Below are 27,984 nucleotides of genomic sequence, written 5' to 3' on the forward strand. Positions count from 1 at the left end.
TATCTAAAATAGATGATCCATATGAAACCATCATTATTTCTTCATGTACTTGTTCCTGTGATTCTTGCAGTCTGAGATTTTTGCCAAGGGATGTTGTGAGATTCAGTGAGTTTAATAATTTTTGCCAGGTTGAACAAAGAAAGGGACAAAGGTCGCTGCTGTACTCTAAAAAAAAAAAAAAGAGTAAGGGCATTGCTGTCATCTGCTTTCTTCTTCCAGCAGTGGGTCCGCATCTTGCTCCAGGAGTGGAGACATGGGTGTCCCCTCCCTTCAAGAGCATCATGTATTCCTTTCCCCTGTAGATACATGAGAGAAACAGAAGAGGTAAGAAGCCCAGCAGCCAGGGAACACGGCATTGAATTAATAGTGAAGCCTTAGTCACTACAATCCTATTGCTAACAAAATTTTCCCCTGGGCTTATTTTTCACCTCGGAGGCAGTTTGGGAATTCAGTCTCCATTAAGGTGTTTAGGGAAGTTAGAGCCATTGTTTTGGGCTGCCTACATTTCCAAGCAGGCTATACTATATTTCTTATACTTTGATCACTTTTCACAGGTTTTCATCATTTTGATGAATTTTTACTGATAAAATATGCTGCCAAAGCTACTGCGCTGATATCTTTTTCTTTTGCTGACAAGAACATTTTCTGCCCGTAACCGCTTTTGCAGGAAGAAAGGTTTGCTCCAGCCAAAGCTCCCAAGGAGTATGGGCTTGGAGGTTATCATTCCTGTGGAAAAATTTCCAGAAATGAAATACATTAAGCAAGTGCCTCACTCCCTGACTCTCTGAACATGGCAGCTAGTGAGGTTTCCATACAATGGTTTCCCTGTCATAAAAATATTCCATATGCTGCCGTAGCTAGCCCAGTTTTCTGTTCATGAATGCAGTGTCAAAGGTGTGGGACTTCCAGCCACCGAGGCTGGATAAATAGGGGGATTCATAGAAGCCAGCCAAACCTGGGCCTTAGTTAAATCCATGGAACATTTGGAGCTGACTTCAAAGAGAAGTCAACCGGGTCTGAAATAAATACTGGGCTGGCTGCAGCAGAACAAGCTTCCTCGTACATCCCTTCCAGCCTAGGCATGATAGTCAACAGGCTTTTCTAATGAGAAGGTAACAGTACTTAAGTTGCAGAAATACACTGGAAGAAGTAAGTCTTTGTAGAGGTCACCACGTCCTTGTCGGATGGGAGTAGCAGCTCCTCTGAATGGCTCCTAACCCATTTCAGTCAGAATTACTCTGGTTAACAAAACTCTCCTGTTAGCACTAATTGTGGCCCCTTTTGGCTGGCCCAAGTGAGATGAGTCAGCTCCTGAGAGGAGCTCTGCCAGCATACTGAAATCCCAATGATCCCTGGCTGCCTTTCCACGTGAGCTACTCTGTGGGCACATCTTAATTTTTCCATCTGTCTGCCAGTGAACTTCAGACGACACTCTGCCTCAAAACCTGTTGATGTTTAGCTTTGCCTGTTAGTCAGAAGTGTCTTTACCAGTGAGGTTTAGGATCAGCTGGGAATAGATGTATAATTTACGCCACAGCACAATAAGCCATTTTTAAATTGAAATACACGTGTTCACCTGCTTTAGACTGCGTTGTTTAGCTTTCTCCCATGGGTGCAGCCTTGGCCTTTGGTACCAGTTAAAATCTTTATGAGAGGGGGGAAAAAGGGGGGATTTATTTTCTTTAGTTCCATCACAGCTTTTGTATTTCAGTGATGGACCATGATGGTACGTGGCAGTTGTATGGAGAAAAAAGCCTGGCCTCTCCACTGGAAGGAGCTGGCGGGTGAGCAGGAGGTGTGCTGTAAGAAGCATGAACGCATCCATCAAAATTAGTTTATTTCTAAATGAAATTGCCTGTTACAAAGCATACCTGTGAGTGAAACAAGGGTTGGAAAGGATGTTCTGAGACCCTGTTCACTAAAATCCCTGCTGCCAAGAGGAGTTTATTCCCCGCCCAAGCTGTCTAATTCCATGATTCAGTCAGCAGTGGTATTTTGATGAGTCTCTTGGCGAAAGACATTTGATTGGAAAATGCTAGGCCCTTTTATTTTTCATTATTTTGTTTTGTCTTTCTAAACGCTTCCATGTGAGCAATTCTACTCATCTTTAAAGAATGCATGTAGGAAGAAAGATGTGTTTTGAAGCGTTTTGCTAGTATTGCTTGTGCTGGAAAAGGTCAACATGAAAAATCTCCCTCTAAAATTATTGTAGACTGTTACTGAAGGAAATGTGTATTATAGGTAACAAAATGGGGCTTTCTGTCCCAGCTTGCCCAGCAAACATATTTTCTAGAATGTCTTATGAATTCCTGGTGGAAGCCACGGGTTTTTGGGGGTTTAAATCCGATGTTACACCGAAGGCTCACGCCGCAGCCTCTGGCCTCAGGAGCCGGTGTGCCCTGCGCAGCGCCCACCCGACGGCGTGAGGGACGTTTATTTATTATTTTCCCCCTGTTCGTTCTGGTTCCGTGAGGCGGCCCTCTCACTGCAGGCCGCCTTTCCGCCAGCCCTGCTGTGCGGGCCCACCAGCAGCAGCCCCGGCTGCCCTGCCCGGGGCCCGCCCGCCCCCGGCCCTGTCCGGGCGGTTCGCCCAGGAACGCTGCGGCCGCCGCGGGCCCCGCCGCTGCCGTCACGGTTTCCAGCGGCCGCGCTGGGCCGGCCCTCCCCGCCCGCGGCCCTCCCTCGCCCCAGGCGGCGGGGCGGGCAGAGGGAGCGGCGGCCGCAGCGGCTCCTCCTCCCGCCGCGCAGCAGCAGCACCCAGCCGTCAGGACGGGCGGCGGCCGCCGCGGCTCCCCGGGACCCCGCGGTAGGACGGGGCAGGGGGCGAGGGGCGAGGGCTGCGGGGCCGCGGGCCGGGCCGGGCCGGTGTCCCCGGGGCGACGGGGAGCCTGTGGCTGCAGGAAGGGGGCGGCAGGAGCCGGGGTGCTCGACACCGGGCCGGGGTGCCCGAGGGACACCAGCCCCGCGGCTGGTACAGGGGGAGGCCGGGGCCTGCCGCAGCTCCGCCGTTCGTGGAAAGCAGCTCATGGTTCTGAAGGAAATGAGGTGGTTTCAGACGAAAAAATAGTCGTTTTGCTCTTGTAGTTGGAGTTCGGTACGTTGCCTGTGCCGTTCGTTTATCTTTAACGTCCCATGTTGATGTTGTTTTTTCCTTAGAAGAGGAAAAAACCCAAGATGGTAGCCCTGTCAGCAGTTACACAATGCTTTTCCTTACCAAACGTTCCTTTCTACAAACTGCTTGTCATGTACTTTACTTTTTCTTATGCTACACATACCTAAAGCGCCTTAAAACTGAAACCCTTTAAACTCTTGCTATACCTTAGCCAGGTGTTTGACAGAAAACAGCTTAAGCATCTCATTTTTCAGAAGAGCAGAGTCCCTCCCTGTCCCAGTCCTGTTCCTGGAGGAGAGGGGCTGGGCAGTAGCTGGGGAGCGTCGCCTCAGGTTGGTTTTTTCCCCCTTTCTCAAGGTAGTGGTAGTTCCTGGAAGCCTCTTCCTGCTAAAGAGGAGCAGTTGGGAGAGAAACCTTCTGAAGGGAGCGGCAGGGGCATGGAAGGCAGCGCAGCCAGGAATGGGGATGGATGCGCTGGGGCAGGAGGCGTGGAGGTGAAGGTGTGGGGAGAAAAAACTGACACGAGGGAAGAGAGGTGCTGGTGCAGTGCGTTTTGGTGAAGGAGCTGGTGAGTAGGTTGCTATGCATCTAAAAGCCTGGCTGCTGTAGGTGGGGGTTCGTTCCCCGACACCCCCAGCACACGGGGTTTCCTGCCGAGTGCATCAGTATTTTCTGTTACCCTGGGGCGTGCCTGGTAACATCGGAAGTTGTGCAAACCCAGTGCGTGGCTGCTATGAAGCTTGAGTGCGTGAGCGCATTCCCCACAGCTCGGCTGTGTCTGTAAATTCCTGTTCTTGAGCACCTCTGAGAGTCACGCAGACCACTCTCCTCCCGCTGGGGCAGATGATAGCTTGCATGGGGCACTGCTTCCAGTTTTGCCCAGGGCCTGGTCCCCGCTTCATTTCTTCTGAGGTTTTTCTTTCTGAAAGTGCCCCTGTAGCTACTTCTGTGACTTTTTCTCCCCTTGCCCCCAAAGCACCATATAGAATACAGTGTACCCTATATAATAAAGAATCAGCAAGATTTTGAGGGGCCTGATGGTTTTATGTCTATGTCGACAGTGATATTTATGTACCTTTCTCTTGCCTGACCTCAGTGTGAGGTTAGGAGCTCAAACATCTCTGTGAATCTGGACTTAAAATTTCTGGAGTACTCGTCACACGCTTTTGTATGCTGTGTCACTTCTTTAGCTTGTTGTCTATAATCCCCAGAAGTTCTGAATCATCAAACTGGAAATTCTGTGAAATGTCAGAAGTCACTAAAAGATATAAAAAACCCACAGCGAGATGGAGACATTTTATGAAGGTATTTAGAGAAAAAACATTGTGAAGGCGGTAGTGTTAGGTAACAACTTAAAATACGTAATCCAATCTAGTACAGACAGTTAAACTAAGAAGTCTGTCTGGTTTGAAGGCTACAGGAGATGCTGTTTTCTAGACCTCTAGCAAGTTTCAGAAGATGGAGCATCCAGAGGGTTTGTTCAATAATGCATTAATCAGAGCTAAGATAGAGCCTGTCTTGGTTCTGTGATCTGCAATCTAGGGATAAAAAAGGAAGTTAAAGCAGAGATGTAATCAAAAAGAGCTGATGATTTAATGGTGGCTACAGGAATAGCACGGCTTTTGAACAAATAGAAAGTTTACTTTACTTTTAGCCAAGGCTCTGTGTAGGCATCGATAGAAAGTTCTCAGTCAGCTTTGAACTGCAGTTAGAGGCTTCACTTCAGTGGACAGCAGAGTAGCAGCACCGATGTACTTTCTTCATACAATTGTCTGCTACTTTGAAACATATGTTTCTTATTGGGTATATTAAAATTGTATTATATAAACAATTGGAAATAAGTGGAGATTTGTCAGCTGTATGACTTTTGTTTTGGGCTGTTTTGAAGAAGGTAGCAAAAGCGTTAAAAAAAATAAAAGGCTGCATGTTTATTCTCCTGTGAGCAACACTTTCACCCATTTGAAACTTGGGTTCTCATGCACTGAAGCTAAGTTGGTCCCTTTGCTTTTCCTGTTGCCGGTTTATTTGAAAGCAGGTGTGTTTGATGTGAATGCCAAATCACCTTCAGGCGGTTCCCCAAGCTGGGAAGAATGTAATGTAAGCCAAAGGGCAGCACTAAGTATCTACAGTGTATTGCTTCTATTGTTGCTCCATGTTTGTTCTAGATTTTATCAGAGCTCACAGCAAAATCTTGATAGGAGGTTAGATCCTGGCTTGAGCAAGCCTGGAGTCAGTTATGGGTCAGAGTGGAGACTTGCTGGTGTCCTCCTGAGAGACAATTTCATTACCTGCGTGTGATTACCAGGCATCTGATCCTGCCTACACTTAGCAGGTGTTTTTTTGTGGGTATGTGTGAAATTGTATCCCTACTATTCAGCAGTCACAGGTGCTGAGTGTGGACCAGTGCTAATCATTAGATTGTAGGGGCTTAGACTGAATAGTCTTCAAATGTTGGATGTTTGTTGGTTTTGTGGTGTTTTTTTTTTTTAAACAAACACAACCCCATACAGTCCTGCTGCTTGGCTGTTCCCTGTCCGGTGGAGAGCATCACTGTGCTGTCTGACTGGCAGCAGTAGGCTCTTCTTCTAAGATAGACAAAGAAATGGAAAGAAGTCCTTCTTAGATGTTGCTTCTTTTTTTTTTCCTTACACATTGTTTGAGATAAGATACTGTCTTGCTGAATAATAGGAAAGGTTAAACTTTTTTTTCTTTTTTTTTTTTAATTCTTATTTACTACAAAGCATGGGTCGTTTTTTTGAGGGCATTGGGAAAGTGTTTGCCAATAGGTCACTCCGTTCTAACTTTAGCTCAGCTGTTGTCTTGAGGAAGTGCTGGACTTTATTGTTTCCTTCCTTCTTTGGAGCCATTAATAAGTATTTGTTTCATCGTTAGGAGAGGTGGGCCTCCAATTCAGGCTCTTAGATCCCAACTTCTGTCAGGCTTAAGAACTGTCAACCAAAATAATCCCATATTAAAGATCCAAATGGGTTTTAAACCTTCGCAAGGCCTCTTGTTTGTGCTAAATCTTACTATAGCCATTGAGTCAATATGTATGTGAAGTGATGCTCACTGTAATTTATGCATGTAATTCACATTCCCAAAGACCTCTTGCCTGTATAAAAAAGCATGTTAGATTTCTAACTTTGGCCTAACAAGTTGCTCTAAATTTGTCTGCTTTAGGAATCTTAAGCACTATGTGAATATCCCTTTTATTGTTGCTGGAGAGAACAACTTTAAGTTTGGAAAATTGCACTCCTGTAAACACTGCACCTATCTGTAGTCCAAATAACTGGTTATTGGTGCACTTGGAAGTGTTTTTAGAATACATTTTCCATTAGCTAGGAGAATAAATGTATCTTACAAATGTTAGGATTTTGGTGGGGAGAAAACCCTTCTTTTTCAGTAATAAGCGTTAGGGACCAAAGTTTGTTCATCCCACATGCAGACTGGATTTAAAGGTCTTGCTTGCTTTGAACTTTGCTGTTTTATGGTTGTTGTGAAATACCTGTCTTTCTAGTTAACTCTGCTAAATTGGCTTTTTCTTGAATAAGTTAGAAAGAATTAATCAATCAGCTGAAAATCAGTAATTCTTTATAGTCACCAATGAATGAAGTGTGTCCATTTGCTCACTGACAAGTAATAATCTTGCTAGTGTGGCTGAACAGCTGTGTAAGCCCTTCGCTGTTTAGAAAGCATGGAAGCCATCACCTTTAAGAAAAAGGTAATGCATTTGTACACTCCTATTTACCTCTTTTTTTTTTTTTTCAGCTGCAGAGTTCCAAGGCTGTCAGCCTGGTGCAGAACACAGAGGTTTTGTGCACAGCATAGGGTACGTCCATGCAGCTTTTAACTAATGTCCCATAGAGGTCCTGTAAGTGTGCCTTTCTTTGTGGAGTTGTCAGTTGAACAGCTTGGTGGTGTTTGGCTGCTTCTGCAGCCCCAAAAAATCTAAATGTAGGAAGTACTGGCAGAGGACCTAATGGAAAACTTTTGTCGTGCTTTAGTTGCTGTTGCTTCGCAGGCCTGGGGAAAACCCTCTGCTTTCGCAGCAGGGCCACTCCCCCCCGACTCTGTGCTTCAGGCTCAGGCACAGCAGCTCATTTAAAATAGGTGGTGTGAAATGAACAATTAGGTGTTTTTCTAATAACTGTTTTAGAGGACTGAACATTATACTATTGTTGTAGTTCTGTAGGATTTCCCACAGAGTGTACTTTGTGAAATGGTCCAATTGGTATTTACCTATGCTGACTTGCACTGATGATGTAAAAATTTGTTCTTGCATGGTAGAACTTAAAATAGAGTATAAATCCCTGAGGCATTAGTCAGTTGAGAACATAATTCAGACTATTTATAGCATGACTTTTTCGCAACACATAATTTTATATGACAAGTTAAGAGTTTGAAATAGAACAACTTAATTCTATTATTTCTTCAAACATCTCATAAACCTATTTTGGTCTTATTTCTTGCTTGCTGTGTTGTTAGGGAAGTGCCTTTATCTGTGTTGTCATATCTGTTTTGACTGTCTGTATTGTAAATACTACAAAGAGAACATTGCAAGAGTGTGCTACAGAAGGAAATGCTTGGATCAGGGCGGAGTCGGAAGCCGAAGTGAGGTTGACCTTGGTGTGTCATGTTTTTTCTGCATGTGGCTCTTGAGAATCCATACAGCTCAATTAAGTTATTTGGGTCTTTTTGCCTTAAGTATATATGTAGGGACTGACAAGTAAACCCAGAGAGGTCTGTGGTCTTCCCAGAAAGTCACAGATGCTGAATGAAACTGTATGCTGGTGGAATAATTGTGAAGCTACGTAAGCAGCACCTTCCCGATGATGAAATGCTGCCACTGCATGGTAACTTTATATTACCTTTTTCCCTCTCCCCTGTTGTCTGCTGTTTGCACCCCTAAGACAAAAGTCCGTAAAACCAAGCACAGGAGTATGTTTCTTTCTGTTCACTTGCCATCTCTGTGGTTCAGTGCTGGTGAATAGTGTTACATTGCCATCTCTGGCAGACCCAGTGATGCAGGCAGCTAGAATATGAGGTTGGCCTACGTGCACTTTCCAGTTTTGCCCCTCTGCAAAGGATGCAGCCCTTGAATTGTCGGGGAGATGTACCAGTGAGAGTATGCTCAAGCTGGGACAAGCCTGTGTCATGAAGGAGACAAGGGAGCTGGGGCTTTTGGTCCCTGTTTGCCCGTGTAACACAGCAGATGCTGGTTATTGTTACTAGGTGTTTAAAGAACTTTGTCATAAAGTGGCTGAGTTGCCTGTTCCATCAGAATTAACCCTCTGCAGGCTTCTGAGGTGTTAGTTGAATGTGGTGTCATTTTTGTTTTGCTTTGTGTTCTTGTTAGCCAATAAAAACAAGCAACAAAAGGTACTAGTTGCAGGTCAGAGTGAGTCACCTGGGAAATTCTTTGTGGGGTAGATGATCTCAGAGGTCCCTTCTGACCCAAGTTATTCTGTGAAACGCAGAGTTTGTACTGGTGCAGGTACCGTCAAAGCAGTTGTTTCGCTACTTTGGAGAATCTTATTTTGTTCGTATGTTCTCGTGTGTTTCTCTGTTATGTAGATTGTTTCCAACACTGTTCAAATTACTCTTCAAGTAATGTTTAACAGTATAAAAGTATAAAGTATAAAATATTTGAAGTGGGCTAGTCTTATATACAATTTAAATCATTGCTGGAGGTTTAGGAATTGCAGTGCAAATGTGCACTTCTGTCTAGAATCCATGACACGAATCACCTTGTGTCAACATCTCCTGCAGTGGTACGGCTGTAATGTCATGGTTTATGCATCTGTTGCTGAAAAAGTTAGATGAAGTTCTTATTTAACATTTTTACAGCTTGATTGTGGCTTATGGGTCCATCTTCCCATTCAGCTGTTCTTCGTTGGCCATAGTATCTCCCCCCTGCTCTACCTTATTTTGACTAAGGCTTGTCAGCGCTACCTTTCTGATGCTTCCCCTCCTGCCTCTGCTTACCCCACCAGGTCAAAAAAATGCTAGATTATCTTCCAATACATTATTTCTGTAATGATGATGATGGAATTAGCAGGATCATCAAAACGAAATGGGCAGTGTCCCTGACTCATAATACTAGCAAGCAGTTCAAAGGGTAGTTTTAAAAGGCCCCCTTATTTTGATTTCTTCCTGTTTCACCATCTATTCAGAGATGTGGGTTGTTGTTTGGGTGGGGGGGTTTTAAAGAAACATCTTTTTGTAGAAAATGGATGACGTGTTAGTACTCTTTGAATATACCTTTCGGGATGAAGACTAGTAAAGTTTCCTAAAGGTGAGCTATGAGTTCTAAGTTCTGTGTAAAAGAGCTTTCCTGAGTTTTGGCCGGCATGAACTCAACTACTACGTTAAGCCCTGTTGGAAGGGGAATGCATTCTACTACATCAGGGGTTTTTTTGTAGTGAAAGGAAGGCTAGGCAGGGAGTCACATACATAGAAGACAATGCAAAACCAAATTATGGGGCTTTTTATCTGTCAGGGTGAAAAATACTGCACCTGGTACAGGCCTGTGTAACGCTGTGCTGCAGTGTGTAAGTCAAAGATAAATCTTGCTCAGGCTCAGGCTGGTAAAATAGCAGTTAGCTAGTATGATGCTGGCTGTGGCTTGTCCTTGTCTTGCAAAAGCACAGTGGTGGATGCCTGAGTTCATCTCTGATGAAAGTCCACAGCGTATTGTAAGGTGGTAAGTTCTGTTGGGCTGATTTCACAATGAGGGATCAGTCTCGGAGCATGTTCTGTAATTTTGTAGCTTTAGGCAGCCTTTTGTACTACATCCTGGTAATTAACCTGGAGTAGGAGTAAAGGCCCAGGGTTTAAATTTACTTGGTGTTCCCTGGGAAGTGGGTGTAATAAAAAAAAATACTTTGAACAAACGTTGGTCATGGTTTTTTAATCCTTTTTTGCCCTCAAATTATTGGGCTTTGCTGTAGCTGGAGCCTGAGCAGCAGCCACTGAATAACTTCTGGGAGTGGGCATGAACGCAGTGGCTGCGCTTATTTCTATTGCACCTTAAAACAGAAGTTTTCTGGCACCCTTGAAGTTTTATTCTTTACTTCTGCCATCATTGTGTAATTTGTATTTTTGTTACATCTCCAGCTGTAGTTCTTTTCTGCTGTGGCTTAGAGGAGCCTATTTTCAAGAGTCCCATTTAAAGTATATTACAGATTGAATCTCTTATGAAAACAGGTCTGTTCCTTCTTAGCTCTGCTGAAGCAGCAGGAAAATGCTCAAGAGCCTGAGCGATTCATGGCCCGCAGAAGTGAGAGTGCAATGTCTGTGGCAGGAGTAAAACTTCAGATCTTTATTTAGAATTTTGAGGTGGACCTCCAGGGTGAGCACTGGGAATGGGGAGAGGACTGTAACGGTATTTGTTCTGTATTTTGTTCGAGACACTCCCACTTTCCATGTGTGGTTTGGTTGCCTGGATTTTTTTCCTCCTCTTAGGCACTGCTGCTTTTATGGCTGAGCAAACACAGACCTTGCTGTTCCTGTATCTTCCCACACATTATTTGTCTAGCAGGGTGTACTTCTGCATCTTCTGTTCCCTGGCCTATGCCACCACTTTGTCAGGAGGCGAGTGCTGGTCATCACTAACAATTTTAGTAAGATGTGGATGTAGCCAAAGAAGTCTGGGAAGATGGGCTTAGAAGATTCAATGGAGACAGGCTTGTGAAGTGGCCAACAGAGACCTGATGAAGTACAGAAGAGGTGGTGATCAGGAAGTTTATGAATATAAGAACTTGGTGCCTTTGTGGATCTGGTTTGCCTGGAATCAAACCAGTGGGGAAAGTCTCCCCTTGGAAAAGTCCTGGATAGGTGCAGGGTTTAAAAGAAGCAAGTAGAACGTTGTGAGAGAGAGAGGTGGGTTTTTTTTTTCAGATTGCTAATTAAGTTAGCCATTATTTCTCAACCTCAGCTTTAATTACCAAAAGTATCTTTTAATGTTGGGTTTTTTTTCAATTTGAAAGGAATGTATTACATAGGATTAAAAGCAAGCAAACAATCCTGCTAACAAAAACAATGGCTAGCCCGTTTCTCCTCCCCTACCACACAAAACCCCTCAACCGTTTTTGCCTTAAATTTGTACCTAAAGCTTTATTGAAAAGGGGTCTTACAATTTTTTTATATCCTTTCTTTGTATTTACATGCAAAGCTAAACATAAATAAATAAATAAAAAATAATTATGGTTACACATGAAGGAAAAAATAATTTCAATGCTGTAATAATTTGTATATAAAAGACATACCTGTTGACATTATGCATACTAAGAATCTGGGTTGTGGTTTTTTAGTTTGTTGTTTGAGTGACTGGAGTAATAATTGCTCTTTTTTATTTTAGTACCATGGCTATGTTTTATTATGTAAAGCCAATTTCTGATGTAGCGGAGCTCTGCAATACCAGGCTGCCTTCTCTTGGGTGTTGGGTTTGGTTTTTTGTGTTTTGGTTTGGTTTTGTTCTTTTTTGGTTTATTTTGGGGTTTTGCTGGCCTCTGTCCACTTCTGTGCCCCCGTACCTGCCCAGAGGCAGCAGTGGAGTGGAGCTGGCAGCATGGGCAGCGCAGGCAGTGGGCTGTGCAGCTGCCCTGCCACCTCATAAGCCGTCCCAGCGTGTGGCTGGGGCCTGGCAGCTCCCTCCAGCAATCAAACATGCCTTTGTGCAGGCTGTTAGGAGCATGGCAAAGCACCAAGAGGAAGCTGCCTGCTCTTTTTCCAGCAGAGGAAAATACATGTTTTGCTTTCAGCTCTAATCAGGAATGTTGAGGTTTTGCTTTTTGGCCTCATGAGCTTGGGGTCTTAACAGCCCTTATAAGGGTAACAGCAGGCATTGCCCCCAGCAGTTATGATTCCCTTGGGATAACAGTATCTTGCAAGTGCTGTTTGGATGGATTTTATAACTTGAATTTGCATCTACTTTAGTAAAGTGTTTCGTTTATAGTGTTCTGTAAATTTGCAGTGAAGTGCAGTGGCTTTTTCAAGATGTTCAAGCTGGAACATTGTCTCTCTAGAGCATTGAAAAAGTTCCCAGGTAGCTGCTGCCATACCTTTATGCTCTTTATGTTAGTATTTAGCATCAGTGAATATTCAAAAGTAAAAATGCATTATTTTGCTGAACTGCAGGGGTAACCATCAGAGACTTTTTTTTTTCCCCAAGATTCAGCTTTAGCATTAAAAAGTATCCTAATGTAGGATATACACTGGGTACACCTGGAAAAAAAAAAAGAATTGAAAAATTGCTCTCCCTTACGACTGCTCTGTATGGAGTTTGTGCTCCCTTGTGTATATCGCACAGTAATTGTCTTGTATGCCAGATCTGGTGCTGTAGGTTTTATGCACTGTGTTTGCATATGAAATGAAAAATTACATAAAGCTTAGTCATGTAGAGAAGTGCTTGTATAATCAAAAGGGTGTTGTCTTTTCAGCTGTAGCAGCTGATCTGGTAAGGGATGCTACTTCTTTCAGCAAACTCTTCCCTCTTAAGTAGGAGAGTGGCTGTTTTATAGGTAGCGGTGTTATTTTGAACTTTCAAGAGTCTGCTCTGGAACCTGTTTAAACATTTAGGTTTTTCTTAATGTGGCCCTGTAGAACATAATTTGCTCTGCGCAGAGGTGGTAAAATAAATGCTAGCAACAGCCTTGATGTTTAAATTATTCCAAAACTCCTAGATAGCTCTGCAGTGAAAGATCTCATTGGGAACCAAGGCTGAAGGTAATGTGGGAAAAACATTTACTGTGTGATGGAGAGAGCATCTTTTAAGCATCTGATACAATACAAAAATTTAAGTGAGCCTTTACCCTTCAGACATAATCTGGTTATGAACGGTGGGTGTCATGTTAGCTAATCTGTAGTCTGTTCTACCAGCTGAATGTGCGGAGTAGGGCCATGAGGTTTGTAGGTGGCTTTCTCTTCCTGGGACCTTTCTTGAGACATTTAAATGTGGCCATTTGTGATTGACAGTTTACTGACTTAAAGCCTTATTTGCTTAATACACTTTTAGTGTGCTCTGTCATTGCGATTTCTATTAGTTTCTTTCTTTAAATTTAAATGAGTACATGCAGTGTGAAGTCCAAGTAATTTTTAAATAAATTGAAGATTTCCTAGTTGTATTTTCCTTAAGAAAAAAAGAAGAAAAAAGCATTTTTCCGTTCTGGTGTTGCTATGCTCAAGAGTCATGGAAACCAGAAAAGGAAGTTAAAGTGATCATGCAAAACAAAAACAATCCCACAAAAACAGCACCTCCCACAACCCAAACCAAACACAAAACAAAACAAAACTCCACAGCTGAAATCCAAAACATGGCAAAACAAGCCAGGTGCAAAAGGTAGTGCTTTAGGGGAAAGAGGGGAAAGAAAGGGAGGGGATACTGCTTGCATGGCAGTTTAAAAATAGATTGGGAATTGTCACTAAAAATAACCTTGAAAAAGTTAAGACTGATTATGGATGTTTTTGTCCTCTGGAACAAGTTCCTTGAGTTACTTTTACCATCTGTTTAAAATAAGGCTTTCTGTGTGCTGGAAAACAACTCTCGTTTTGTCCTTCATTTAGCTGTCCTTCCTTTTGGACAGCTGATGAGTCTGCACTTCTGTGCTCCAGAGGCACTATCAACTTTGAGAGATAAATTTGTTCTGGTGATCTTATCCTTTCTGTCAGCCCTTCATATTTTATGGCAATGCTGTAAGCATGAAGTGTATCCTTTCCACTTCTTACTCTGACCTTGCACTTTTGCAGATGCTTGCAGTTAAATGCATTTTAACACCTCTCATACAATTACTCACTTGAAGATATAGCTGGTTTGTCAGACTGTTCTGTATGGGTTGCAAACTTCTGGAGACTTTAATAATGCAATAAAGTAAGCTTTTTGAAGTCATACATCCTTATCAACATAATAGACAAAGCAAGCAGTAAGTAGTAATTGAAACAAATAAGAAAAATAGTCTGAGGAGTGAATTTACAACTGCTTAGGTACCTGAACATGTTCATTGGCCTAGCAAAGGGAAAAGCCTGTGCAAGTTGTGTAGTTTACGTCTACATTTTGGTAACTGGCTGCTGCAAACATGTTGCCTGTTAATTTTATTTGGTGTAATTAGTGAAGCATGCCAGAAAATAACTGTTATCACATGCACTTTTCAGATCTTTGCCATGAGTTACCCTGGCTGTCCCCCAGCAGGTGGATATCCACCAGCAGCCCCAGGTAAGTTGATCAGATGAAGTAAACTGGTTAAATGGCTGTGGGTGATCGTATCTGGAATGGAAAGGTGGCGTGGACAAAGAACCGGACTGCAGAGGGTTTTCTTGACTCACTAAAATTTTCTATGCTCTCTTGTTAAGTCCTAATTTATCTTGGCTGGGGATTCTGACTTCCGTAATGTGGGTGCTCTACCACATGCTCATATAAGGTCCATTTTCATTCATCTGAGATGCAGCACACAGCACTAGGAGATGGTCATAATTTGACCAAAATCAATAAACGTCAAGGAACAGTGTCCTGTCAGTACTGAGTCTTGAAGGCAGCTGGTGAGAAAAATTAGTATGGGGAGAAATCAGTCACACAATTTAAAACCATATCCCACAAAAAATTAGGGCTTTATTTATGACATTGTCCATAATTCACTGTTCTTAGGCAGATGGTTGTATATGGAAGGAGTAGGGCTGTTAAAAAGGATATCAATTACAATACAAAGATGATGAAATGTGTAACTACTGCTTGGTATCAGGGTGAACTTTACAGTTGTTGGTAATGAAACTTAGAGTTGTTAGTATTGTTGGTAGAAAGAAAGGGCTGGAGCTATATGGGTGTGGTGAAGTGTGGAGTTTGGCAAGCTAACTCGGGAAGGGGAAGCAGTATACAATGAGAAGCCAAAACTAGCCTGGGAGGGTAAGTCCTGTTTCACAGCAGAATATTCTGGCTTAGACTGCTGTGTGGAGAAGTCTGCACTGCTGTCTGCAGCCAAGTTCTGTGACTTGTGTATCTGTGAATGTACTGTGTCATGCTCTGTAGACATCTCTCAAATTGGCAGCCTAAAAGGCATTAATAATGTCTTCCTACTGGAAGACCCAGACAACTTTGTAATTTAAAGGAAACTACTGTCTATTCAAAATACAGTGTTTACAGTATGAACTCTGAAGTGTTAAAACTTTAAAATATCTTCAGGGTTGTTCTAAAGGGCAGCTTACAGATTCAGTGATAACCAGTGTGATTAGAAATATCCAGTGAGGCTTTTCTTTACATCGTAAGTGTACTGCTGTCCTGCACCTCTTCAGTTCTTTTTCCTTCTCCCAAACTGCTACTCTTGAACAGACATCGCATTAAAAATTTAAGTAAGGAGGAAGTTTAAAAAGATGTAGTTTTTTGTTTTAGCACAGCTGTTTGATTTCAGGTAGCAGTCCTTGGGGCGGTGCTGCCTATCCACCTTCAAACCCACCTGCAAATCCACCTCCAATTGGACTAGAAAATGTGGCTGGCTATGCCAATCAGTTCAATCCCAACTACATGGCTGGAATGGTGAGTTTGCTTTCATTTAGTGTGTTTTACTATGACTTTCTGAAGTGCTCAGATATGTTTCTGGCATTACCACTGACAAGTTTATTGCTTGAGTTCTGTGACTGTCTAGTCTGTTTAGATGTTGAGCATTCAATATCATCTATTGAAGAAAGTGGTTACTGCAAACTATTTCTTATTTTAGGAAAGCAGACTGTGAGTTAAACGTTGATTTGAGAGCCTAACTTCAAGTGTCATGGACATAACAACAGTGTAACTTGGCTTTTGCTGTGCAGACAAATAGGGGACAGGCTAACACTACTGAGTATCTGTCCATAGTCACACTGGCAAATGCAGTTCAGATTTTGCCTGTTACCTGGGTTTTGGCCAGTCTGAATAAGGAACAAGGCTGTGCAATTTGAGGTACCGGTGACTTATTCCTGAAAAGAATACGGGATCCGCTGTCTCCTATAAGCAGTGATGTTTAACAGATGGCAGCAAAAACATTTTATGTTGACTGGAGAAAATGCACACGTTTCCAATATGACCTTTTTTTTTTTTTTTTTTTTTGCATATAGTAGAAGTGAGTGACACTTATGACAACTCAGTCTTCAGAAATCTGTTATGCTGCATAACGAATGCGCAGTTTGTAGGAAGGCATTTGTGTTAGATGCCTTTCTGAGGCAGCGATTAAATTCCGTGATTTGGCAGCCTGCCGTCAAAATGAACAACAAACTATCTAGGGTGCACCACAGCAACTAGCTTCTGAGAACACTGCAATCATCAAATGTCAGTTCTTCTGGTTCCCCTGTAGAAGAGGGCCTGGGTGTGTCACGTGGGGAAGATGATATTACATGTGGAGTGGAGTATCTTTGTAGCAGTTTCGGTAGATGTCCTTCCAAATGTAGAATGCATCTAGTGCATCATAAACCAGCCAGAGGTTGCTCATAGTAAATCCCTGCACTCAGATGGTGCTGAGGTCATGTAAAGCAGCCATGGACAAAGAAGGGATAAGCATAATTTTGTGTTGCTGAAGTAAGCTTTTAGACTAAGAGGTGGGTGGCTGTTGGTGCTCTTCTGTGTGAGTGGTGTCTAATGCTGGATGTAGTGGCAGGTATGGGTCTCTTGGTTCTGCTTCGTGATGAGTGGCAGCTGATGCAAGAGTCAACTGAATACAGGGGGTTTTCCGTCTTGCTTTCTAGCAAGACGTGATCAGTGCGAAGTTCTTTTGCGGATGCAGAACCACCCATCTGTGTTGGTGGGGAGGGAGGCTGTATTGTATTAAGTACAATATTGTAACGCAACCATTTGTACACCTTCCTGTCTCTTGCTTTATTGGCTGTCATTGCAGGCATCCAGCCTGGCAGGGACCTTTGGAGGGACAAATGTACCACAAGGCATATATCCTTCAACACCTGGGGGTTATCCCCCAGTCCCTCCTGGTGGCTTTGGGCAACCTCCGTCAGGACAACAGCCCTCTTATGGAGGGTATCCACCATTAGGAATGCCATCTTACCCACAATACCCAGGTGGCCCTGCACCAGGCCAGCCACCGCCTGGTCAGCAGCCTATGGGCTATCCAGGACAACCACCAGCAACATACCCAGGGCAGCAGCCCATGCCGAATTATCCACCAAACCCAGCTGTGAATCCGCTTACGCCCTCTTACCCAGGAGCTACTGGGCCTACGGTCTCTCCTGTAACAGTAAGAGCATTCAGTGTTTTGGTTCTGAGATGTGACCATGTGTATGTTTCTCTACATTTCCTTTGTGTGTGTAAGTGTAAAGCAACCCTAAAAATGAAAAGAGGTCACAAAAAGAAGTTTAACTAGAGAGAGATGGATCCTTTCCAAATGCAAGCAATACAGGCTCATACGACTTGAAACAAATGCTGTTTTGCCATATTGTCCAAGAAGAAACATTTGACGTGAAATCAAATTTAATGAAATTTGCCTTTCCTAATTAACAAAGTGCTGCCAGTTGTATATACAGGTTCATCAAACTTGAATTAATTGGCAGCAGATTTAATATTGGTGAACCTTCTTGACCTTTAATTTTCTCATAATTTGGCTATTGAAAGGAAAAAATTGTTTAAGGTGGTGTCTTTCTGAGTTCTCTCTGTTACTTTTTTAACAAAAAGAAGATTGGTAACAGTGGTCATCTTTCCTAGGTAGTAAATCACAGTATTTTACTGATTGACAATAATACACAACTCAACTTGGTCTGATTTTAGCATGGAAACCGAGGCACAATCATGGATGCACCAGGATTTGACCCTCTGAAGGATGCAGAAGTCTTACGGAAGGCCATGAAGGGATTTGGTGAGCAGTCTGTGGATTTACATTTCAGTTAAAAGCAGAATTGCAGCTTTGATTCAGCACTGATCTTTCTCCATTGTTATGTGTGTACCGAGTGAGCCAGTTCACATGGTATTGTCTTTGGTTATGAGAAGAGTTACTGGAAGTTCATATAGGCATAAACAATACCATGAGTTTGGCATTTGGTTTTGGAGTTCTTTTGTTATTCTTTCTGTTTTTTGTGATGGGAGTAGAGCTTCAAGTTCTGTGGTCATACACAAGAGGAGATACTGTAGGTGAATTCAAGGCATACATGCCCTTCAGTTGGGTATAGAAAAGGTAATAAATGGAAATGGAAAGCTGCATCCTCACATGACGTGCATGCTTATTCTGTGGTGTCTGTATACATTGACAGGAACTGATGAGCAGGCAATTATCGATTGTCTCGGAAGTCGTTCAAACAAGCAACGGCAGCAGATCATCCTGTCCTTCAAAACAGCTTATGGAAAGGTAAATACCTCACGAGAACAGATGGAAGAAGAATAAAGAGCCTACCTTCACTGGAAGTCAGAAGACTTGGGGTTTGGAAAAAAAGATTGCAGGTTGCTTAAGGGGAACATGGGACACAAGTCATAGCCTGTTTAGGGTTCTGCTTTTACCCACTCTTGACTTGTTCATGGCATGTTTCAGATGAAACATGTAAAGCAGTTTCTCTGCTAAATGGATGCTTTGACTCTGGTCTGTGCAGTCTATTTAGTTGGACCTTAATGACCTAGATGTACATGTTACATTATGCTGTTTTTAGTGTTGTTAAGGGGAATAGCTTTACTTTGAAGATATACTATTGATGCTTACACATAAAGAACTCTACTTAAAATCCACAATTTTTGTGCTCACATTTGTCAGTTTTGGTCTTTATGGTTTTTTGCTTGTTTTTATTTCTCATTAGGATTTGATCAAGGATCTCAAGTCTGAGCTATCGGGTAACTTTGAGAGGACAATCTTAGCAATGATGAAAACACCTGTCATGTTTGATGCTTATGAAATCAAGGAAGCTATAAAGGTTTGTGTCAGAGATGAAAATTTATAAGATGGAGAAAATACATGAGCTGATAAAATTTTTGGTAATCTTTTAAAAGCTTGGACTTGCATTCCCTCCTCTCTGTCCAGATATTCAGCCCACTGTTTGACTGAACTGTATCCTTTTTCTTGGAGGTGTATGATAGTACAACTGAGAAATGTTATTCCCATAGGTTATAGGTAAAGACTATTCAATAGGATGGTGTGGTAACAAAAAAATATTAATAAAGAAGTACCCAGAAAAGGCAGAAACTGAGTTCTAACAGTTTCTGCAGTTCATTTATTACATAGTCTTGAGTAAGCTACTGAGACGGCTCTCTTCTAAGCCAGCCACTGCATGGGGTGTCTTTGTTTCTGGGTTTTTGCTTTGAGCTGTGATGGATCTGATTATAAACCCGCTCAACTTTGTTTCCAGTGACTTTACACTTAGTGCTCAAGAATAATTAAGAAAACTAGGTTCATAAAGATTTTGGACAGGGTGTACCACCTTCTTATCTTTTCCTCCACCTCGAAATTATATTTCCCTAGCCCGTGCTGAACCTTTTCTGAAGTGTTATGGAAGTATTGTGTACTTTCTCTTTAAAACAATCAGACTATTTTATAAATGTTTAGTTTTTTAAAATAAAAACAGGTCAAACATTTGTATTTCAAGACAATGTTTAAATGAAGGTGAAAAAAATACTTCCATTACTGAGTCAGTACATATATTTACATGTTCTTTGGGCACAATTTTCAAGTAGCTAGGAGGATGAAGGAGCATTAGCTGTGTTGTAATTGCAACTGCTATGTGTTAGTTAGTGAAAGTTACTATGAGAATTAACAAATTCATCTTCAGTGGTAGAAAAAATTTATTCTTAAAATGACTAAAATGGGGGGTGAAGGATGACGTTTTAAAATGAAATTTTCTTTTGATAATTATTTTCATTATCTGCCTAATTTGTATCTTTAATACATAGGATTTAGCACTTAAACTACTTTGACTTCTCCTATAACAAGATTATATTCTAAATTGTATTTTGTTGTATAGTTTTATTACATTTCTTTTTATACTAGGCTGTAGAAGCAAGGTGAGAATCTGGAGTGTGTTTTCTCCTTATGCTTTTTTTTAGGGCGTTGGCACAGATGAAAATTGCCTCATTGAAATCTTAGCATCTCGCAGTAATGAGCATATTCAGGAACTCAACAGGGTCTATAAAGCAGGTTAGATTTGTTACAGTTCCATCAGAATTTTCTTCTTTTTCGTTCTTAATTACTGATTGACAGTATGAGTTTAGGAAATGAACAGAGGTGTATGATGATTCATGGCTGTGTGTCTCTTCCAGAATTTAAGAAGACTCTGGAGGAAGCAATAAAAAGTGACACATCTGGACACTTTCAGAGGCTTTTAATTTCACTTTCTCAGGTACTTGCACGCTAGGATTTTGGAATTTGGGTTTGTGTGTGTGTTTGTAGGGTTGGTTTTGGTTTGTTTTTGTTGGTGGTTTTTTTTTTTAAAAAAAGGTCCACCAGTAACGTATTTGCATCTTCAAATTCTTTTAGGGAAACAGAGATGAAAGTACAAGTGTTGACATGTCTCTTGTACAAAAAGATGTGCAGGTCAGTGGAAATGCTTCTTCATTTCTACGGTGAACTCAATACACTGAAATTTGACTGTGTGGCTTCTGCTTACTCTTAATTTTGGAGACCTTGTGACTTCTCCTGATGTAGTGCTTATGTTTCAGTGGATGGAAGTGATAAGAAAAGCCCTGACAGAGCGTTAGAGCCATGTAGCTCCCTTACAGAGATGGAGCTCTCGCAAACAGAGTCCATGGGGGGGGGGGGGGGGGTGGGGTGGTATCTCTTTCTGTCAGCTTTCTGGCTTTTCCAGGTGTTGCGTGACTCTACATAAGTCCCGTGACCATTGTGCTGCCTATTATGGGAATGGTCCAAAGAGATTTGAGGTGATATGTGTGTGGATTAGATCTTAATCTGTGCAACACCTGCATTAGCCTTTGCCTGTTATTGAAGGAACTCTGGATTTTTGCAGCAAATAAGGCACTTGGACTAGTAACTCGCCCAGATAAGTTTTTTGTATGTTTTGTTTCACCACATAGCCAAGAGAAAACCCTGGATCATTTCAGTACACTGCTGTCATATAAATAGTAATCAGCTTTCTACGTAGTATGCCTCAGCCAAAAGACAAGAAAATGCCAGAACATCCTTAAAGGTGTAGAAAAACAGCCAGACGTAAACCCAGTTAGGAAGGACAGTCTTCAGTTATTTTTTAAACAATTTTCCCTTCTTTAGTAATCTGGAGCTCTTGTGTCTGAGCCCTTAGTGTCAGTAAGCTAGGAAGACTGCAGGCATAGCACATTGTAGGGAGGTTAGAACTCTATATTTAGTTGCTTGCTCCTGTTTTCCAGCAGTACATAGACTAAGAAATAAGTATAAAAGGAGGGCAGGCTATAAGGAAGCCGATCTGAAACTCAGCTTTTCAGCCCAACTGCTTTTCTGAGTAATGAAGTGTGAATTGCCACCTGTGTTCAGGAGCTATATGCAGCTGGAGAGAACCGTCTAGGAACCGATGAATCCAAATTCAATGCCATTCTGTGCACAAGAAGCAGGGCCCACCTCAGAGCAGGTAATGGTGTCCTCTGTGTAAACAGTAACTTGGTTCTGTTGTAGGTAATGATAAAAATGACTCCTGAAATCTTTCTCTCCCATTAACAGTCTTCAGCGAATATCAGAGGATGTGTAACCGGGACATTGAAAAAAGCATATGTCGTGAAATGTCTGGAGACCTGGAAAAGGGCATGCTGGCAGTAGGTATGTGTCGTCTTAGCCAGGTCATTCCTGGTATTCCACTACAACTGGCTCAGATGGTGGCATCTGTGACTCCAGCGAATGATGGTGTTCTTAGTAATAATTCCAGTTTTCTGCTTTTAATGTTGAGCTTTCTGTGAAGTCACTTGTAAAACAGGCCACTTAATTTACTTCAGAATGACAGAGGAAGCTTTTGTTTCGGGCAGCTGCAGAATTTAAATCTCACATGTTCAAGTGTGGAGGCAATTATTAACTGTACTTGGCATTGTTTTAAGAAGTGATGAGGACTTGTTCCAACCGCTGAGTCAGTGAGAATGGAGTATGTGGGACAGCTTTGGAAATGAAGCAAAATATAGGCATTAACCTTCTAATTAGTTACCTCTACCTCTGTTTAGTAGAAAGAAAACTTCAATTTTGTTGCAAAGGGGTTAGTTTTTCCACATTTCCTGTAGTTAAGCTTTGCTAAATGTTTTTAAGTGCCTCCAGTATTTCTGAAGAGTAAAGGCTCTTATCTCAAGTCTACTGTTGTCCCTTAGGAGGTAATCATTAGTTTCCATGAGGTTGGGACAAGGCCTCAAGCTGTTGTGCAGTACTTTTGTTTGGAATGTTTTGTTCCAGATAAAATTGTGGAGTCTGTCATCTTTCGTCTCTCATCTCTTAGACAAGACTGCTTCTTTACATCTCCATTCCTTTTTCTGTTTATTATTGTGAATTTATTGTGGTATCTAGAGCCGCTCCTTTAAAAGTGTTGTTCTTTGGTGTTGAATATGTTAGTGAAAAGTGAGATACATATATATATATATAGCGCCTCCTACCAAAATAACTAGGAAAAATGTACTTTGCATCACTTGGAAACAAGATGGGAGAGGAAATTTGGCTCAACTGCAACAGATTTTTTTTTCGTGGAAGTTTGTAACAAAATCTTGCAAAACGGGAATCAGTTTTAAAAGCCTCATATTTTTTTTCACTCCTATTTTGTGCATATGTGAACTATGTAACTATTCTTACTCTACTTGGCCAAGCTGTCACTATAGTGGCTTTTCAGTGACCCAGACTAGGTCCAGCTCTGTTGGTGTGATTCAGAATTTATCACCTCAAAAAGTATTGTTAGAAAACCAAACTTAGGAAAAATAATATTTCCCAGTGTTTCTTGGTAAAGAAACTGTACTGTCAGAGTTAGGAAGTCCTTTGACTTAATGGAGCTTTGCAGTCACTTGACAGGTCCCCATGTGGATACAGATTCAGAATTGGGACTGTAGCTTGCAAAGAAGCCAGTGGCCCTTTGAGCAAGCATTGTCATTAATATTTGCTGAATAATTCCTTTATTGAATAGATTTTGGTTTAGTTTTTATTTATTTATATGTGTATATATGTATATACACATATATAACTATATTGGTCAAAGATGTTAGCATCATTTGTTCTGTGAACCTTATTTTCAGGAAAAAAAGGTTTTCTAATTGAATATATTTAATTTTGCTTTCTTTAAAGCTTTCTGGATTGTACAACTGGTAACTTACAATAACATCTTCAGACATCTTAAAGTGCAAGTGTGGTGTTTTAGCTAAATACTGTGATAAAGAAACATGTAATTCATTTGTCATTTGTTTTTGAATTCTATTATACTTATCATTGACAACTGTGCATGGTGAACTGCGCTCTCTCATCTACATTTTTCTATTCAGAAATGTACTTTTCCCTATATAGAATGTGTGTTGCTGTGAAACACGTATTTAGGTTTACCCCTTTGTTCTGTATTTTACGTGATTGCTTTTGATACCTTTTTGTGCTATAAAATACCAGCGAGGTGTGGTTTGTTTTCTCTGTACTTTGCCACAGATTGCATGATTGTTTACTTGTAACCAGCATAGGATCAATATATAGATTTTAATTCTGAAGAGTGATGGAGGCTTCTTTCATCATCCTGATTAACATGACAGTAACTTGATTTAGATTTTGTTCTTTAAGATTTCTGATGAACTGTGCTAATTAAATATAAAGTCCAATCATTATTAAATAAGCATGTTAAGAATTTTTCAGGTTTCCTGGTGAACTTTGTGGCTAAAAAAACCCAATAATGTAACTAACTTTAAACGCAAGGGTGAGGTTTTTGTCGTAGGCGGCTTCCCAACTTATATTGGGGCAGAACTTGAATTTCTCATACCTTTCAGGTACGTGGCCTAAGAATTCTTAAATTAGGGAAAAAGCCAGGAGCACCACTATGTGTTCTTTCAAGTCTTCTGCCCACTCCCCATCCTCTCTTTTTCCCTTCATAAGCAAGAATCTGGTCGTTAGACTCTTTTAAAGATTAATTATGGGCACTTCATGCTAGATGGTTTCTAGTGACAAAAAAGTTGGCCTTGAGCCATGAAATGCAATAGGCTCTTTATTGCAGTTGCTGTTTGGATTTAAAATCATTTCAGTGACTAACTGAAGGAGCGGAAGCTGCGTTGTATTGGTGTATGTTTATGTAAAATTAAAGCATGTGACTATCCAGGGTAAGCTCAAAAAATGAATGTGAGTTCTGACTGGGGAGGAGTACCTGATTTCTGTAATACTGTTTCTTTTTGCAGTTAAATGCCTCAAGAACACACCGGCTTTTTTTGCAGAGAGATTGCAGAAAGCTATGAAGGTAGGTGCCTGTGACTATATACGTAAACTTAGGGTGTGGGGTTGGTGTTTTTTTTGGTTTTGTTTTGGGTTTTTTGTATGCCTGTACAGCTCATACATTCAGCTGAAGGTATGACATTTTTCAGTGGGCAGATGACTAACAAGGTGCAGTCATTATTATGAAAGGCTGGGAAAATCCAGCTAATTTGATCCACTTAACAAAGAGATGCATACAGCCATACCTTAAACAGAGTAACTTTCACTTGGTAAAATACAAATATGCTTAACACTCACTGAAATTGATACCTTTTAAGTCGAGAGCTCTAGCTGAAAGAAATAAATAGGCCATTAAACTCACCCAACTTTCCTGACCCCCTGTGCCTCTGACAGTACCCCCCACTTCTTTTTTTCTAACTGTTCTTGTGCAGAGAAATGACTCTTAGTGTCCTACCAGTAACTTTAATTTATTAAAGCATGATAGGCTGAACTCCGTTCAAGCTTATTGAAATCAGTGGGATTATGCTAATAAACGGTTATTTATGGGGTGATGATTCATTTTATTATATTGTTTTTACTAGTGCTGTATCATCCAACATTTCCACACATTATTAATACATTGTATTGTTGTTTTGTTTGTTGCAGGGAGCGGGAACAAAAGACAGAACTCTAATTCGAATCATGGTATCACGCAGCGAGGTTGACCTGCTGGACATACGTGCAGAATACAAGCGGATGTATGGCAGATCTCTCTACACAGATATCCATGTAAGACTTGGAGATTTTATCTTCCCTGCTGTGACATCCTTTCTGCTAGTAGAACACGGACCCTTACGCTGAATAGCTATTAACTGCGCTGAGCGTAGGGCTGTGTTTGGTTGGCTGTGTTTGTCAGGAGAGTGGAGGCTGAAGTGCCAGAGAACAGACAGCGCTTGCTTTTGCTTGGGGACCAGATGGGCTAGAGAGGGGACGGAAGCCAACAGACAAGGAAGGAAAGGGGTATTGGTCCGGAGGGGTTTCAGAGACCTGGTTTTAAGTCTGGTCTCTCTCCCAATCTCTGTATATGATCTTGTCAAAACCATTTAGTCCCCCAACTGAGTAATGAATGGTGCTCTACCTCGTGCCTGTGTTGAAAGAGTGCAAAGCTCCTGATAGGCTTTTAAGGGTCGGCTGCCTCTTTCTCTTGAAATTACAAGATTTTGAAAATCAACTTCAGATTCTTTAGCAGTTTATCCACCCTACTACTGCTGTTAACAGCTGTAGCAACAGTCAAGAGGATTCCTTGCCGATGGAGAAGGCAGGCAGAGCTGGAGGAGAGTGAGTGGTACCACTTTTCATTTACCTTGTAGTGAAGGTGCCATATCTGTTGAGCCCCTGTTTATTCCTCCTGCTGTCGCTGCTGAGGGCCTGCAACTTGGTGGTGTTTGGAAGGAATCCTTGCAAAGACAGTGAAGCCAAAAAGTCTTGATGTGAGTCTTCTGCCAGCAGCAATATGGTCTTTCTGCCCATGCGCCACAGAGGATCACCTAGCAGAAGTTTTTCCCAAGGGTGTAACTCTGGAGTAAAGATGTGCTTCTGCTACAGTAGTTACATGCTGTGTAACCACCAATGTCTGAGTAAAAAAACAGTGAGACATTGGTGGAAAAGCTGGAGACACACCCTCACCCCCTTCACTCTCTTCCTCCCCTGCGCTTTTTTTTTTCTTTCCCCTTCTCATTTGATCTGACGTTAAAATAATTCTACCGATCAGAAACAGGCCATACCCATTTAATGGGCTGAACTTACTTTAAAACTTCGTTTCAATGAGTATGGGGCATGCTCGTCCACAGTTACATGTACGTAAGCTATACTTTGTATTTCTATAAAAGTAAAGCTGAAAAAATCTTTGCAAAGGAAGTTCTTAGTTCCTTTCTTTCTTCTTTTTTTTTTATTAGTGCATATATAAACAGAAATGTTTTATATTTTGTAGGGAGTGCTCTACACATGCACAGGATTTATCCTGTTCTTTGAGGTGTCTTTTTGTCACTATTGTAATAATTTTGATCTGGACAAAATGGTTTTCAGTCATACCTGAAGATGAAGGACGAGATAAATGCACTAGCTGAAGCTGTTCTGTGTAAAGGATTGTCAGGCCTCATCAACCAAAACTAGTTAATGAGCAGCTCCCAGGGAACACTCCTTACTCCTAAGAGCACCAGGCAGAATTCAGCTGGCGGGGCCTTTCGTCATTAACTACGTGTGTGAGTGCATCCATACCGACATTCACTGCCCACAACATGAAGGATGTTCTCTAATTGTGGAAAAATCTTTTTGATATCAGGGCATTGTTTTTAATGTTTAACATAATAAAGAGTAAACTTTCAGTTGCTGTCCCTGGAAGAATATCCACACTGACTTCAAGGAAAAGCGCTTCTGTATTATTTTTCCCATAGTTTCATACCTTTTGCTGGAAGACAGCTTTTTAGTCAGATTTTTTTATTGAACTGTTCTCAGGTAGGTAGTTGAACCTTTACACCAAACTCAGTTTGATAAAGAAATATATTTTCTATTGACGCTTCTGGTTCCAGTTACAGAAGGAACACATTTTACCGTGTACTTGTATACGTGTATTAGACTGATTTCTAATTAGCTTTTTTTTTTTTTTTTTCTTAAGAGGTTAACACCTGCTTTCCTTCAGCCCTGGATGCGTTATCTTTTGGTCATTCATATCATATTTACAATGCTTACATTTCTTTTCTTCTGTTTCAAAACACAAGTCTTTTTAACTTTTCTTTTTCTGGGTTCCTTTCCAGGATGATACTTCAGGAGACTACCGGAAAATCCTACTCAAGTTGTGTGGTGGAAATGACTAAATGGAGCATTGAGCTTTTCTTAAAAAAGCTGCTATTTCCATTTTTTTGCTTTAAAGCACCTTCTTTTTTTCTCTGCAAAAGTAAATATAAAATGACCTGTTTCTCCTAAAGTAATTACATTTTAAAAGGAGTGCATATATCTTTTCTTCAGTTCAAAAATAGTAGGCAGTACATGCCCCCAAAAATATGAATATCATGCTTCTGTGCCATCTGCTCAGGATTCTGTATAGTACTTTCAGCAATCCGTGAATGACAGGTCATTATTTCTTTTTTGCTTATATTATACTGAAATAATATGTTTGGTTTATGGAACAAAAATCACAGTTGTATGATTGAAGGTTTTATTTTCTATAAACTTTACGTGCCATTTTAATGCAAGTTTTATATATATTGTATGCAGAGTTGATTTCATGCTAGCCAACTCCCCGATGTGTGGAGAGAACAGCCTTGAGATTTTGTGTCTGGTTAGGACTGTTCTTTAAAGAAGTATTGTGACGTTCAGTTTTCTTTGCTTGATTGTTTTTAAGGAAGTTGTGTTTCACGTTTCATTCTCACTATGGCAGTTGTCACAAGGCAGTAATAAGGTTGACAATAGTAAATGTTCTATGGTTTATGTTTTAAGGTTTCTTGATTGTGCCTTAAAAGTATGTATGTAAGAAGAGATTATGAAATTAAAGCTGTCTTCTAACTTTTTGCAGATCATGTGCTTGTTGGTGTTCATGTTGATTTACATGTGAGT

General features: G+C 41.2%; 1 protein-coding gene across 5 annotated transcripts; it reads left to right on the forward strand.

The window, feature by feature from the left end:
* Positions 1–238: 238 nt before the first annotated feature.
* ANXA11 (annexin A11) lies at positions 239–27,947 on the forward strand. 5 transcript variants are annotated; one of them, XM_055797820.1, is made up of 16 exons: positions 2,710–2,806; positions 6,881–6,941; positions 14,261–14,321; positions 15,508–15,632; positions 16,960–17,313; positions 17,841–17,928; positions 18,320–18,414; positions 18,854–18,967; positions 20,094–20,184; positions 20,307–20,386; positions 20,524–20,580; positions 21,511–21,604; positions 21,694–21,789; positions 24,360–24,418; positions 25,039–25,161; positions 27,186–27,947. In XM_055797820.1, the coding sequence occupies exons 3-16, from the start codon at positions 14,270–14,272 to the stop codon at positions 27,243–27,245; spliced, it is 1,488 nt and encodes a 495-aa protein (XP_055653795.1). In that variant the 5' UTR covers positions 2,710–2,806; positions 6,881–6,941; positions 14,261–14,269; the 3' UTR covers positions 27,246–27,947. The 5 variants fall into 5 exon arrangements, with proteins under 5 accessions (XP_027651318.1, XP_055653799.1, XP_055653795.1 ...); XM_027795517.2 differs by lacking the exons at positions 2,710–2,806; positions 6,881–6,941 and adding an exon at positions 239–324; XM_055797824.1 differs by lacking the exon at positions 6,881–6,941 and having other exon boundaries at positions 2,664–2,806.
* The last annotated feature ends 37 nt before the right edge of the window (positions 27,948–27,984 follow it).

The sequence above is a fragment of the Falco peregrinus genome, chromosome 1 (assembly GCF_023634155.1).
Source record: "Falco peregrinus isolate bFalPer1 chromosome 1, bFalPer1.pri, whole genome shotgun sequence".
NCBI lineage: Eukaryota > Metazoa > Chordata > Aves > Falconiformes > Falconidae > Falco > Falco peregrinus.